This window comes from Phaenicophaeus curvirostris, chromosome 1 (genome assembly GCF_032191515.1).
Source record: "Phaenicophaeus curvirostris isolate KB17595 chromosome 1, BPBGC_Pcur_1.0, whole genome shotgun sequence".
Taxonomy (NCBI): domain Eukaryota; kingdom Metazoa; phylum Chordata; class Aves; order Cuculiformes; family Cuculidae; genus Phaenicophaeus; species Phaenicophaeus curvirostris.
In genome coordinates this window covers 74,407,454-74,423,657 of record NC_091392.1, presented here as the reverse complement: position 1 = coordinate 74,423,657, position 16,204 = coordinate 74,407,454, and the positions used below count along the sequence as shown (strand labels likewise).

The window sequence follows — 16,204 nt, the reverse complement described above, 5'->3', positions numbered from 1 at the left end:
GCATCAGATTTTATAACACATACTACTATTCCACAATGCCTTCCACTAACTGATGACTAGGTGCCGAGCAATTATGAATAGCTAGGATGATAATTAAATGTACTATAGACAGTTCTGTGTTAGAAGGTAGTTGACTGAACATGAGCCAGCAGTGGCACAGGTGGCCAAGAAGGCCAACAGTATCTTGGCTTATATCAGAAATGGTGTAGCCAGCAGGACCAGGGAAGAGATTCTGTCCCTGTACTCAGCACTGGTGAAGCCGCATTTCACCTGTGTTCAGCTTTGGGCCCCTCTCTGCAAGAAAGTCATTGAGGTCCTGGAGTGTGTCCAGAGAAGAGCAACAGAGCTGGTGAAGGGGCTGGAGAACAAGTCTAACAAAGAGCGGCTGAGGGAGCTGGGGTTGTTTAGCCTTGAGAAGAAGAGGCTGAGGGGAGACCTTGTCACTGTCTACAGCTGCCTGAAAGGAGGTTGTAGAGAGGCAAGTGTTGATCTTTTTGCCCAAGTGATAGAATCATAGAATCATAGAATAACCAGGTTGGAAGAGACCCACCGGATCATCAAGTCCAACCATTCCTATCAAACACTAAACCATGCCCCTCAGCACCTTGTCCACCCGTGCCTTAAACACCTCCAGGGAAGGTGACTCAACCACTTCCCTGGGCAGCCTGTTCCAGTGCCCAATCACCCTTTCTGTGAAAAATTTTTTCCTAATGTCCAGCCCAAATCTCCCCTGGTGGAGCTTGAGGCCATTCCCTCTTGTCCTGTCCCCTGTCACTTGGGAGAAGAGGCCAGCACCCTCCTCTTCACAACATCCCTTCAGGTAGTTGTAGAGAGCAATGAGGTCTCCCCTCAGCCTCCTCTTCTCCAGGCTAAACAACCCCAGCTCTCTCAGCCATTCCTCACAAGGCCTGTTCTCCAGCCCCTTCACCAGCTTCGTTGCTCTTCTCTGGACTCGCTCCAGAGCCTCAACATCCTTCTTGTGGTGAGGGGCCCAGAACTGAACACAGTATTCAAGGAGCGGTCTCACCAGTGCCGAGTACAGAGGGAGAATAACCTCCCTGGACCTGCTGGTCACACCGTTTCTCATACAAGCCAAGATGCCATTGGCCTTCTTGGCCACCTGGGCACACTGCTGGCTCATGTTCAGTCGCTGTCAACCAACACCCCCAGGTCCCTCTCCTCCAGGCAGCTTTCTAGCCAGACTTCTCCTAGTCTGTAGCACTGCACAGGGTTGTTGTGCCCCAGGTGCAGGACACGGCATTTGGCCTTGTTAAACCTCATGCCATTGGACTCAGCCCAGCGGTCCAGCCTGTTCAGATCCCTTTGCAGATCTTTTTTTGCAGATCTGCACCTATTTGCAGATAGGTGACAGGACAAGAGGAAATGGCATCAAGCTGTGCCAGGAAAGGTTTGAACTGGGTATTAGGAAAAATTTCTCCATGAAAAGGGTTATCAAGCACCAGGCAAGACTGCCCAGGGAGGTGATTGAGTCACCATTCCTAGTATTTAAAAGACGGGTAGATTAAGTGCTTAGGGATATGATATAGTAGTGGGCAGGAATGCTTGGGCTTGAGGATCTTAAAGGTCTTCTCCAAGCTAGTGATTCTATGATTCTGTCTTTCAAAATAGGATTGTTGGTATCAGAAGTTTGAAGCCCAAAATTGGAGGCTAGTTTTGAAAATGCATGCATATTCACTCTGGAAATGCAACAAAAATTGAAAAGGACTTTGATAATCCAGCCCTCTGTGAAACTAGGATCTTAACACACTGCTTTTCTTGCCCTGCTTTTTCTATTTCCGTATCTGAAAGTTTCCACCTTTGAAAGTACCTTAATGTGTAGTCACTCCACATTAATCTTTTGAGTTCAAATAAGATATAACTTTCTTTATATGTTAATTTACCTTATCTTTGCTTTCTTCAGCCTATGTGATCCGAGAAGTAGAAAAACAAGTGAGAGCATAAATCGGTGTAGGCCCAAGGTTTTTTGTTAGGTATGGGGAAATAATCAAAAGTGTGGAATAAATCTTGGTCGCTGTCAACTATAAAGTTAGATTCTCAGACTGTCATAATAAATTAAAAAACTGGGAGCTATGTGACAGCAGCATCAATCTCAGTTTCTTGTTTCTGCAAGTTGTCTTGTTGTCCGAGTCTTTTTTTTAAAAAATATATTTACTCCCTGGAGGAGGTAATCAATCACAGTAAAGATTTCTCTACATGGAACACTTACGAAAGTATAGTCAGCTTAGAGTGTGATGTTCATCTGTATGACTTAAATCAGTTAAGTCCTATACGGATGCTTTTATTTGATCTGATATGGCTGTGTCTTATTTCAGCAAAGTTAGAATTTTATTCTGCATTATTTGTTCTGCATTCTTATTGCTTTATCTTGTTTATATTAGCTTTATATCTTTTGTTAATTCATCTTATCTTTCGTATAATAGCAAATTTCTAAGCCTGTATGGCCTATATTGATGTATACCATAAGGAGAAATTGTGTTCACCTGAGTGGAGGATTTCACCCTATAATGGACGTATTTACCAGTCAGATGTGTATGACTTTCAAGCCTTCCCTCATGGAAAGATGTCTTTGTTAATACTAGAAATTAAAACATTGAATTCATATAGATTACAAAAAAACCCAAACAGACAAAGTTGAGAACTTTAAAGTCATCTGGTCTTTGATTTCAAATACAGTCACTGTTATTGTACTATGCTTAGAATGCAACCAATTCTTGGCAGTGTTGATTTACGATAAACAATGTGATTTATACAGTCAAGAAATAGCCATCAAGTAGAGTAGCTGCTATGTAATTGCTTACTGTACCAGAGATGGAAACAGAACTCTCTTCCAGTATGGATGAGTGCCAAATGAAAAGTTGGTAGTGAATTTCCTTCTTAAGTAGATTCCAGAGTCTGAGCTTTCTGTAGTGCCCTGCTTTCATTGTCTTAATGCTTTCCGTGAATTTCTGCATCTTGATGTTACCCTTTTGACTTCAGTGTACAATGTGCAACCTTTGAATTTGAATGTGCAAAAAAAGTTGGAATCACACTACAGGAGAATTGGTTTTACTGCTTCCAATTCCATCTGCAGACTTCAATCCAGATCCTTCTCAAGTTTCTCAATATATTCCTTCTGTAAATCATACAATCATAGAATCACCAGGTTGGAAGAGACCCACCGGATCATCGAGTCCAACCATTCCCACCAATCTCTAAACCATGCCACTCAGTACCTCATCCACCTGCACCTTACACACCTTCAGGGAAGGCGAGTCAACCACCTCCCTGGGCAGACCATTCCATTGCCTAATGACCCTTTCAGTGAAGAAATGTTTCTTACTGGAATGATATCAGAGCACGAGATGTAGTTTTGCATAGAAGAGGGGCAGGAAGGAACATGAAGTTGTTGATGGTAGCATATGACTTTGTGATGTTTGTAGCTAACTTCTAAATAATAATAATAATAATAATAATAATAATAATAATAATAATAATAATAATAATATAATTAATTACAGGAATGATAGTTTAGAGAATTTAGAAGGTTTAGGATTAAAACAAAATTTATGATTGAGGCCTTATGGGATATGGAAAAAAATGGTGAGAAAAAATTGAAATATACTTTGTTAAATAAATAAGACTGGAGTGGACATAACGGTATTGTGCTGTAGGACAGGAGCAGAAATGAGAGTCAGGCCCAAACTTTTCCACTCCATCTCCACAAAATAAAATTCTAGCTGAAGAGAAAGTTGCTGCAGCAATGACTATTAGACTGTAGTACAGCCTCTTCAGCAGAGCAGTCATACCTTAGTCAAAACAGAACAGAAATAGAATTGAAGAGTTCAAAAGAATGGAAGGATCTGAATCTGAATCTGTATCTGAATCAACAAAAAAAATCCCAAAGTGATTTTTTACAAGTATTCCCAGTGTATTTCTGTTGTGACCAATACAGGCTGAAAATTTTTCCACTACTTAAAACTTACAATGTTACATGGAAGTACCAGAGTCATATGTTTCAGATACTTATTAGTAAAATAAAGACTAGTCATATTTTGGTATAAGCTTCTGAAAAATACTTTTGCACTTCAATGTCATGAGTATATATATATGGGTATATTTAGACTTAACTGGGGGGCTTGGATAATTTCCTTTGAAAACGTTGAAAAACGTTGTTTATTTAGTTACTTCTGTTGTTTATTTTGAAAGCATAACTAAGGAACTGCTCCTGAAATTACTCAGAGAGACAATACGAATTACTACTATGACAGCAAAGAATGGTTTCTGGTATCCACTAGTGATTTATAGTTACAGGCTTGGAGCTGCACTTACAGGACCAGGACCCAGAATTTTGTTGTATGACTTACACATTATTTAGCGCTTGGTTATATAAGATGCTTAGCACCCTAATACCACGGCATCAAAACATATATGTGCACACCAGATATGAGTGATATGATACCTGCTGCCTGTGCAAGTGCAGTATTTTCTTTAAAAGGCCTGAGACTGTCTATATGCAACTGAGTGTTTTTCAGTACTTAAAGAAACCTCTGAAATGTCTCAGGGAAGTCTAAGATCCTTGATTTTACTCTAAAAGTAACTGAAATAGCTCTTCCTTAAATATAAATTCAGTGTCAGTTAGGCTCTGAAGGGACCACAGGCTCAGTCTGTTAATGACTGCACATTGAAAGAATGTGAAAATTCATTCTTGTGCTCTGAAATGACATAAGTATTCTGAGTATGGACTGAGTTTTGCTTTGAGCTTTTTAATTTGAAGTCAGCAAGCACGCTCTCATACAGCTGTTATAGAAATACATTTACATGTTCTCAAGTGCTGATGAATTTCACGTGGAAGGTAGGGATGAGTCAGTTGTTTGTCTTGATTTATTTTGGGTTCTATGTTTGTTTGTTTTGGCTTTACACTACCTGCCAGCTCTGAACTTATTAAATTCTCCCCTTCTGTACATAGTTATGATGTTCTTGAAGTCAGGCTTTTTGACTGCTGCCGTTTTTCATTGATAATTCCCAGCACTCTTACCAATCAAGGCAATGCTGATCTCTCTTTATAAGAGGTGCACATGGCTGATGGTGTTCATCTGTTGAGTTGCCTAGCACCAACACAATTTACTGCAGCTTATATGTACTGATAGGCAGCGGCTGCTCAGCTGGTGTGCAGGTGTCCACTGTTTTTTAAGGCTGTTGTCTTAAAACCACGTAGTGAAAACAAACCAGCCAACTAATCCAACTTGTCCTGTGTAATACACCATGAATAGGTTGAGTGGTAAGCTAGTATTGCTGTTCTATATAAAAAGGAAATAAATGTTTACTGTAAGATCTTTAATATCTGTCAGGTATTTCTGTCAAGAGAAATTAGAGAAAACCTGTGTTCTAAGTACTGCTTTTTTGTGTGTTACTCACGTTTAGGAGAGTGGAAATGCTGAACTAGTTTCCCTGGTGGCATAAATGCCCATTTACCCAGAACTTTTGTCCCAGATGAAGCATTTGTTCACTGAAAATGTACCTACTGAAACTATTCAGAAACAGAGGTTGCATTTACAAACACTTTTCACCAACTTCCAGGAAAATTTAATTATTTTTATATGACCTACAGTAGAAACTTCAGTAATTTCAAAACATTTTCAGCATTTCACTGTTCCTTAATGCATGGATATGTGACTGACTAAGCCAGTGTTTCTCAACTCCTGATATAGTTCTTTTTTTCAGTGTTTCTTCTACTTTTTGTGGACTTAATGTATTATTGACGTAGAGTGAGAACAACTTCATAGCCTACTGGATGCTGCAGTGCTTAGTTTGAAATCCCTTCTCTGAATCTATAGAGTTCCTTGGCTATGTTACTGATAGATAACAAAGAAAATCACTAATTTAGCGATTTCTTTGGCTTTTATTACCAGAGCTCTGGAACAAGATGCTCCATGTTGTATATACCTGGAAAATGTTACCAACTTGAAATGAAAGTAGTTTTATTTTCCATATTAAATTATATTCTTTGCCAGGAAAATATTTTTCATTTTTGTAAGAAACAAAATAAAAACAAGCCAACAAAAAAAGCAGTTATGAGTTAATTCAAATCAATTTTTTCTTATACTACAAGGGTCTATAAGTAGATGTAAAAGGAAGGAGGTGTAGGCAGTAGTTATCTTGGAAGAGGTATAAAGAATACTTCGTCTGTCAACCCTGCAGCAGTTAATGATGCTCCAGAGAAAGTCCAGGGTAAGACACTATGATAATTGACTGGATTATTAGCTCAACTTGTCCCAAATTTTGCCTTCAACTGATCGTGATTGCTGCTTGTTTGAATTTGTAATTAGCATCCCTCCTTATAGTGTATGGAGTACTGTTAATATCCCACATTGCAACTTGGAGTGACCTTGGATGCAGCTACATGTCAGTGGCAACTGCAAGCTTATTGCTAATCGGGCCAGGTCTGTCTGAGCCTCATGCCAAGGTGGAGGCTGCTGACATTCCCTAGGCAGTAGTGCTGTAGATGAAAAGAAGCAGGATCAAATTCATACAAAATTGTTTTAAAGACCTGTATCAGAAGAATGAGTAACATATTAAAAAACAATTCGTTTGGAACTTTGTTGTGTTTAGACACTGTTATCAGGAAGCCACCACATGTATGTGTTTGTCTGAATAACAGACATGATTACTAAGTGAGAGGACGGAAGCTACAACTAAGATATTGCATTATAGGGCTCGAATGTTTATTTAGGAATGCTAAAAGCTGTGAATAGGGTTTTAGTGTCTTCAGAGGACAGACAGTGGTACCCAGTTGTTTTAGGAAGGAATAAACTTGTGACATCAAGAGACTTGAACTCGATGCAACATTCATGCAATGGCTATGGGACTGTTTACTTCAGCTCAGCAAATGGGCAGGCATCACATGCAGCAGTGTTGAGTAAATATTTCCTATGCTATACATAGCAAAGAAGTCTTTTGCAGCTGCATTTGCAGCAGTGTTTGTGTAGTGTGAAATTTAAGGAATTCCACTGTGTGTCACAAAATAGCTACAGAAAAAAAAAGAATTAAACATTCCTTTTTAAGTTGCCTACGTGTATAACTGTGCAGGTAAACAAGAAGCCTAGTCATTGAGTGTTGAAGTGATAGGTGTTCATAGCCCATTAAGAGATGGGATACTCCAGGACTGATCACAGGCATTACATTTTAAGTGTTGTATCCTTGTACATAAGAAAAGAGTGGCTCTAGGGATCAGTTTATTGATCATTTTAGAACTATTTTGGTATTTGCCAACCAAAAGCATTCTTGTGATTAGTACTTCATGTTTCTCTTCTGCAAAATGTGCTTTCTTTTTCAGGGAAAGGTAATGTTTCAGAGATTTGGGGTTTTTTTTAATGTCTACTCCAGTAAACATTCACTGCTGTAGAATCTCTTTTTATTGTGGATGGATCTCTTCTCAGCAAGGGTTATAGTGATGATTTCTGCAACTGTGGTAGTGAATGAAGTACTAGATTCAAGGGTGCAGTGTTTTTTTTCCTTCTCTTCACCACATTTTTCAGTTTTTGAAAGAAGTGAACAAAAAGCAGAATTCTAGTCTTATGTGCAAATAGTAGGAAATTCGAGCCTTGCTTTTAAGCTCTTGATGAAGTCTGATTTCAGATCTCCTGGAGCTATGAATGCTGTGTGCATAGGTAGTGGTGTCTCTTTCTTCTAATATTTCCCTTTGTATGCTCATACAAAATTGGTCTAAGAAAGATGGTTTAGCAGTTATTTCAACTAGCAATGATTCCTGTTTCCATTATCCCATCATCTGAGGCAGTGTATCACACTCCCTACCTTGACAGCATGTCACTACTTGTACACCTGCCCACAGCCTCTAATTCGATACCACTTCCGTCACTCCTACATGCCAGATATACTCTTTGGGCTTCCATAGCTATCTTGAAATCAGATATTCCAAGACTCTCACTCCAACAAAGCATCATGGTACTTGGAGGGAATGGAATAGACACATGAGAAGAATATGTGCCTAATGTTGCTGTCATTAAGGTTGAATTTTAGAAATCAGCGTTTTTTGTTTTAAACATGATATAGTGAAGTAATTCAAATTGTCTCTGTAATTGTCATATTTGTGTATGGCTGAGCTTCAAAATAAATGAGATAGATAGACAGTATGAGGCTGAGGGCTATCTGTAAGATCAAGAAAGACGCAGAAAAAGCAAGTAGGGAATCAATATTTAAAAATGAGATTGGGGGCATTCCTTTAGAGGATGAAGCAGAATGTTTGAAACACAAAAAGATGTCTTTTTACGTAACTCATAATTAAATTGTAGAAGTAATTGCCCCATCTCACTGGATTCAGAAGAGGTTAGACAAATTTGTACAGGAAAGATTCAGCAGTGATGGTTTAGCAAGTGGTATAGGAAGATTAATAAGTATGTGATTGCCAGAAGCTATAAGAGCATGCTAGCAATGGTTCTGTCCCATCTCTACAGTCTTCTGAGTATCAGCTACAAGGTGGTGTCAAAGAGAGGATGCTGGGCTAGACGTTCTGTTGCTATCAGAATAACTATGACTACAGTAAATCCAGAAACATGATATTTCCTTTAATGAGAATTTTAGCAGGCTTTCTGACTAAAATTATTCAGAATATAATTATTTTTAAAGTCCAGAACCAGGCACTCATGTTTTCTGAGTTTGCGACTGCTAATAATTTCTCATACAAATACAAGATATCTTCAGTGGCCATTTATTGCTAACATTTCAGGAAAGTCTGAAGTATTGCTATTGGTAGTTCTCTCTGTCACAACGTTCTGCACTGGTAAAATAGGCATCTTAAAGAAATCTTCCAAAAGTTTCAAAGAGCAGCTTAGAGAAAAACTAGCAGGATCAGCTCCCTGAATCATGAGTCAAAATCCTGGTTTAGAATTCTCAAAAAAAATCTTAATCCTATAGTGAGTGGATTGTACTGTGGCTCCCAAATGGTTTGGAGACTTTGAAAATGAGACTCAGATTTCTGAGGGACTTAAGCATCTATGAAAATGCTGATGTGAAAGAAGAAGTGAGAAGGAAGGAAGAAGGGATCATGGGAGGAAGTGGATAGTGGACATACTGATCTTGACATTGATTCTGTGTAACATTTCTACTTTAGAATCTTCCTGGCTGTGGTTTTGGTTTCAGTACCCTTAGCAGACCTTTCCCTCTCAATTATATCCAAACAGGACACTCAGTCAGAATAACTTCATTAGGCCAAATACTGTGGGAAGCTCTGAGCCAGAGGAGGGTGAAATACCAGTGGAGCTAGTTTGAAAAGTTCGTCATATAAATTAAATTAGAAACCATAAGCATTTATTTATTTAATAAATAAACATCTCTTTTTATCAACTGTAAAGTTTCCTACCCTTTGATACTGTTCCACACTACAGCATTCTGGAAGATCTCATCTTAGTAAGATACAGAACAGAAGTTTTGGTTATGTAAAGGCAGTGGGCCAAAAAGCTAGAGGTCTTATGCAAATTCAGGAATGCATTAATTTGAATAATGCTTCTGATATATAGATATATCTATATATGTATCTATATATACATACATACATTATCTCTCCTTCTCTTTTGAAAGATACTCCTTTCCCAGCCTCTCCCTGAACTGGCTTTTCCCTTATTCCTCGTTGTCCTTGATGATGACTGCCCAATTTGAAATCCAAGCCCTCATCTCCCTGGAAACATAGGTTTGTCACTCTGGTCTAAACTCCGTATAAACAATTCTAGGTCTTGTGCCCATTGTCTTCTTAGCTATTTATTTGTGCTGCTAAGGAGTAGTTAAGTGCTTCCATCAGGGATTTTCTTTGGTAGACGTAATCACCGGACAATTCTTTGTGATAAGTGTTACAGAGATGGCTTAAGGACATATGTTCACTTTCTCCTAGTTTTTCCTCCTCTTTCTGAGGGTGAAGGATGGCACAGCAACGTGGGATAACCATCTGAGCTCATCTCAGATGGGAACCTTTTTCCATCTTTTTTGTCAGTTTGGATTGTATAGGTTTGCTGAAACCTTGCTCCAGCTTCCACCCTAGTATCATCAGTAGGATTTTGAGGCTCAGTTCTCCTGTAAGCAGTGCATAATGTACTCCAGGAATCAACACAGTGTCAGATAGTGAGGCCAAGCTGGGTGAAAGAATTCTTCTCAAATAAGGAGCCTAGGAAATAGATTTGAGTTTCCGTACACCAGTTCAAAGGAAGGGAGATTGGCACCTGCTGCCATGGGGCTGCTGTCCTCAGGAAGATAACCCTGGTCCTGGATAAAATGACCAATGGTAGCTCATTTGGGGTGAAAGGTTGCCAAAGCAGACATGTCTACTTCCTATAAAAAAAAAAAAGAGTAGAGTAATAAAGTGAACTTTGGATTTGTGCTTGATAAATTTAAATGTTTTTTAAATGGATTTAGTTGGGACTTAGAATAAATGCTTGAATGAAGGGGGTTTGTGTCATAAGTGACTTTATTTCCTATACCTAGAGTTAGGCTCTTGGGTGCAGGTCTCCAGCAGGTGCTTGTCTCACGGAATGGTAACAATTAAAGCACTTCAGGATCCACCCTCAACATTTCAAAACAATCAGCAGCCCAGTTTGACGTGTAGAGACTCCAAAACTGGAGCCAGAAGAGCTTTATGGAAAACCTGGCTACTTATTTTGGTGTTTATGTTTATCTTGAGAATATCTCATCCAAAGTACAATCTCACATGTGCTGCATTACTGATGTTTACGCGTTCAGCTGGGTAACTTGAGATGCATTGAACAAGGGTTGCACAAGCAGTGAATGAAAGGAAAAGCCTCTTTGGCAGTAATTTAATTTGTGAGCTTTGGGGAAAAAAAAACAGATAAATGAAGGAATTATTCTGCTGCATCTACCAAAGCTTGAGTTCATTGGAGATGATAGACTTCTCTCTCCTAACTTCAGAGGACTTTTTTTTATCCTGTTTTCTAAACTAGGTTAGGAATAGGGTGATCATAAAATGACTTTATTGGAAAGAAAGTTTAGGAAGTAAATAATTCAGTAAATATTTACTCCAGAAAGCCTGACACTAGCAGGATTGAGGCCTGGGAATATAAAATATTAATCCTATGCCAGTAGACCAAAATTTATTGGAAAGCATGTGGTATGGAGACAGAGATATAGTAGTTCATCCCAGCTCCTCCCTTTCTTCAACTCTTTCTCTTCATGAATGCATACTAAAATAATTTTTAGGCCAATAATTGAAAAAAAAAATGAATTCCTCATAATGGAACTTTTTTTAAACAGTTTAAATTCTAATAACTTTTATTCCAGCATATGGATTCGGGACTTGGTGGTAAATTGAGCTGTCACTTTACAGAAGTGGTAAACCACCAGCATTTGATAGAGCAGAAGAAAATGTTTATAAATCATTGCATTTGTTTCAGATTATTCATCAGATCTGGAAGGCAATTGTTCAAGTTGCTTTGTGATACTATAAAGAGAATGCTGGGAAGGCTGCATACTTTACAGCAAAATTTTGGGGTTTGTACATGTAGCAACTGAGACTTTTTCCTTCAATAAGTGTTTAACTTACCTTGCAGAGGGGAGTGTGCTGTTTGAAAGAAGAAATTTGAGTTGGCACTAATAGGACAGCAAGGTCTGCTTACTCACTGAGGAAGGTTCTCACAAAGTTGTCTTAGTTACCTCTCCTTTTTATACCGTATACAGTAAGCAAGGGAAGTCTTCACTTCTCCTTTTCCTGTGACCTCCCAAACTGCTCTGGTGGGGTTATGAGCAGGTTGAAATCTGGAAGAGGACGAGGAGTATTTTGATACAGAAAACTGGAGACAGTAGCGCTTAACATTTCCTGGTAAATTAAAAAAGGAGAAGGACTGCCTACACACTTGCACTGTGATTCAAGACAGGAGGAGGCTGCCTGGTTTCCCAGGGTACTGCTGTAATTACCCTAGAGCTTTTTTTCTCTATGAGAAAGAGCTACAATTTCTGTCCCATGAAGCGCAGGCAGCACACCGGCACAAAGATCGGTAGCAAGTTTAGACAGTAAGCTACCGAAACTAGCTGGTGTTCCTGCATTATTTACCAGCTGAGTTTCTGCAGCATTACAGAGCTTCCTGGCCTTGCCTGCAAGAGTACTGGCAAAAGCAACTTGGTTTTACCTTAGTGTATTGTGGCCAGTCCTGGAGCAATTAATTTCTGCAGAAGCTGTGGCAGTGCTTCTGAGGTTTTGAATGTTGTCCATCATTTAGCTTTCTTGTGTTTTTCACCCTCTCTAAAATAAAATTAAATCAAAGCACCACCATCTCATTTGCTGACATGGTGGCACATACTGTGAAACAACTAACTGGTTGCAGAGTCCCGATAAAAAAGGAAAACATGAGTTTTTCAGATGGCAAGTTGCTTTTATCCAAAGGAGAAATAGAAAATGGGTCTGATATACCTTTTATGAGCAAAACAGGAGAGTTGCAAGGTTGAATGGGGGGTCAGATATCTTTTAGCGGCAGCAGTTTCCTGGTGCTTAAACATGTCTTTGTTAAAAACATCAGCATAAAATCTTCTATGCCCAAGAGGGGTGTTGGGGGGTCGGCAGAGACCCTCAAAACAGCCAGTAGCTAAAGCTGCCTTTGTGGTTTTATATATTTGCCTATTAAAATGACAATACAGGCATGGAACATTTAGATTTAAGAAGCCTTCTTTTCATTAAACAACATTAAACAAACTGACAAAGTAGTGGGTTATGACTCCAGTAATTGAAACATGCTGTTCTGTTCAAGACCAGAACTCTATAAAAGACTCTTTTCACCCAGTAATGCCCTTTGTATTTGCCTGCTACCCCTGCTAGAAATTACTGTAGGCCTGAAGTATGTCTTTCCAAGGGGAGTGGGAATGACAGAATGCAACACCATACTTGGCAGATGGGGTCACAGCCTTTTTAGGGTGTTAACATTGTGCATTGGAAATCAATTTGCAGCTCAGAATGCATGGAGACTTAGCTGGACTCCCCACCCCACTGGTTTTTTATGTTAACTTTAAATCTAGGGTGCCAGGAAAAGAATTAGATGGATTAATTTGGATTAACTCTGATGAGATTTGACTAATTTTCATTAGCTTAAAATACAATGCGACTTTTCATGGATTCCTTGCTATTCTAGATGTATAATCTGAAACTGTACATTATCTTGCATTTCTTTTTCCTTCTCTCTTCTAGATGTTGATGAGTGTCAGGATAACAATGGAGGATGCCAGCAGATTTGCGTAAATACTATGGGCAGCTATGAATGTCAATGCAAGGAGGGCTTTTTTCTGAGTGATAACCAGCATACCTGCATCCATCGCTCCATTGGTAAGTGCCAATGTGTAAACTGCGCTCTTTAGAATAACTGTGTTCAATCAGAAATGCAGAAACTGTTTGAAGGGATTTATTTATTTTTGTCCCCAGAGCTCCCAAAATCATTTCACTGGTTGGTTAAAACTGATTGATTCGTCTGCCATGCAGACTTGTAGCAGAACTATAAATAAGAGAGGGTAAAAGGCTTTGGATTTACATAGAAGTTACATTTGGTTCGAACAGCAGGGTCTTTGGGCAGGCAGAGGCAGATTTGCAAATGGCAACTTTCTGTTTTGGAGTTTCCAAGACTTAACAATTTCTTGTCCGTTTATTGTGTAATAGTTCACCTGTCTTCCACCTTAGACAGCGTGGTCTCTTACATCAGAATAAATAGTTTGTTGGTTATATTTTTTTGCCAGTCATGCAACTCATTACTTTGTTGCAGACTGGTGATGGCTGATGTTATATTGACACAGCATTTTTCTTTGGTTCAGTACCCTGTCTAGGGTGGGTTAGAAAACTGCTTCTCTGTTGCCTGTGCAGTAGCAGTAGAAATAAGGAATCCCTGCAAAACAAAATCCTTGTCTGCTGCTGATTTTGACTAGAATAAGCATTTCTCCCTTTTCTATACATGTCAGACATGGAAGACAAGTTTGAGTGGAAAGGGAGAAAAGAAAACAGCATAGCTATAAATCTTTGCAATTAAGTGGACCCTTTATGTGTTCGTTCAGTCTTCTGGTGACCCTGGCAGCAATGGGAATATGCTAGCAAACTCATTTACCGATAGACAATACCGAATGACAAAGCAGCAAGATGAATCTGGTAATCAACAGCGTAAGCACGCTGTAAATTTCAACAAGCCACACAAATGGTTCTAAACTATTTTAATCACTCAAATTAACCAGAAAATCTTACTTGAACATGGAATATGTGTTTAGGTGCCCTCATAAGAAAGCAAAATGGTGTAGTGTGGCATCTTGGGAATGTAAATTTATTTCTGCCACTGTGTGTCTGCTTACACAGAATTGTAAAGACATGAAATAATTTTCATTTTCAGAAACGTGTCTCTCCAGAATATATTCATAGGTCATTTTTTTTGCATGATTGTTAAGTTTTAAGCAGTTTAGGTACTTTGATTATGACAAGAACATACAATTAAGATCTATCAACCGCTGCATTTTAAAGGTTGTTATCTAATAAGTTTTTAGTAATTCTTTTCAACATAAATTGTTAAAATTTCAGTCCTGACACAAAGATGTCCAACAGAGCAAGGAATATTAGTTGGAGGCTTAATGAAAACCACTTGCCAAGTGCTGTGATACAATCATTATTTTAATTTGCACCTTATAAAAATTCCCAGCTGTAATGAAAGAGAATTCGTTATCTGAGTTGGAAACAAATGAAATAAATGAAAAAAGAGACTTAGAAGGCACAAGTTTCTTCTAAGGAACAGATTTATTGAGGGAGAAGGGTAAGTTTTTATAGTAAAGAGGATTCCTAGTTTGCTGGAAGGACTTGGGGAGTGGGCTCGAAAGCTAACTGTGGTATGCACATAATAAATATGCGTGGCAATCATATATTTGTGTTAACTTGCTTACAAAGAAAATGTCATATAAGAAATGAACATTTAATTGCATAAAAGCAACGAACAGCCCGGCTGAAGTGCCTCTATACAAATACACGAAGCTTGGGCAAAAAACAGGAGCTGGAAGCTACTGTGCTATTAGAAAGCTACAATCTAGTTGTCGTCACTGAAACTTGGTTGGACGAATCCCATGACTTGAGTGTGGCATCAATGGCTACAGGCTGCTTGGAAGGGACAGACAGGGAAGGAAGGGTGGAGGCGTCACCCTCTGTGTCCGAAAGGGGATAGAATGTGAAGAGCTGTCATTGAAGAGTAGTCACAAAGAGGTTGAAAGCTTGTGGGACAGAATAAAAGACCAAGGAACCAAGAGGAACCTTGTGGTTGGTGTGTACTACAGGCCACCTGATCAAGATGAGCCAACCGATGAAGCCTTCATCCTCCAGCTACAGGAGGCTTCACACTCACAAGCTCTCATCCTACTCGGGGACTTCAACCACCCTGACACATGCTGGAAAAATATCACAGCAAGTTGTAGGCAATCCAGGAGACTCCTGGGGTGCATTGAAGACAATTTCTTAACCCAGGTAATAGCCACCCCCACCTGAGGGGTGCAATACTGGACCCGATGAACTCATGAACACCGGAATACAGGTGAACTCATCAGTGACATCAAGATTGGATGCAGCCTGGGCTGCAGTGATCATGTGCTGGTGGAGTTCAAGGTCCTGAGGGATATGGGGCAAATGAGGCGTATAGTCAGGACCCTAAATTTCAGGAAAGCAGACTTCCAGCACTGCAAGGAGTTAGTTAGTAGGACCCCTTGGGACACGGTCCTTGGACACAAGGGAGCAGACGGAGCTGGCAAATACTTAAGAATGGTTTCCAATCAGCACAAGAGCGCTCAGTCCCCAGATGTAGGAAATCAGGCAGGGAAGGGAAGAGACCAGTGTGGCTGAGTTGAGACCTACTGGCCAAACTCAAGAACAAGAGGAACTGCACAGGTGGTGCAAGCAGGGACAGGGAACCTGGGAAGTGTATAGGGACACTACCTGGTTGTGTAGAGACAGTGTCAGGAAGGCCAAAGCACAGCTAGAGCTGAACTTGGCAAGGACAAACTGGGTAGTTTGGAATAGAGGGAGCAGTATCAAGCCTAAGTAATGTCCTTTCTGCAGGCCCAGCTCACCTACCTCTGCCACCAGCAGGGCTGGTGCTGATCATGTGCTTTAAGCTCATCTGTGCATTCAAGTGAAGTGGTAGTTTCAGAGTTAAAAAAGGGCATTGGATATTCTCTTGGGGATTGAACAGAG

At 39.6% G+C, this 16,204-nt stretch overlaps 2 protein-coding genes across 6 annotated transcripts in view; one reads left to right on the top strand and one right to left on the bottom strand.

The window, feature by feature from the left end:
• Nucleotides 1-16,204, top strand: part of SCUBE1 (signal peptide, CUB domain and EGF like domain containing 1) — a 222,042-nt gene that overhangs the window by 37,156 nt on the left and 168,682 nt on the right. For all 5 annotated transcript variants that reach the window (XM_069863916.1, XM_069863906.1, XM_069863897.1 and 2 more), the window contains exon 4: nucleotides 13,193-13,327. In XM_069863916.1, coding sequence (XP_069720017.1) covers nucleotides 13,193-13,327 — 135 coding nt within the window. The remainder of the gene's footprint in view (nucleotides 1-13,192; nucleotides 13,328-16,204) is intronic.
• Nucleotides 1-16,204, bottom strand: part of LOC138724325 (patatin-like phospholipase domain-containing protein 2) — a 520,777-nt gene that overhangs the window by 394,486 nt on the left and 110,087 nt on the right. The window lies entirely within an intron of this gene.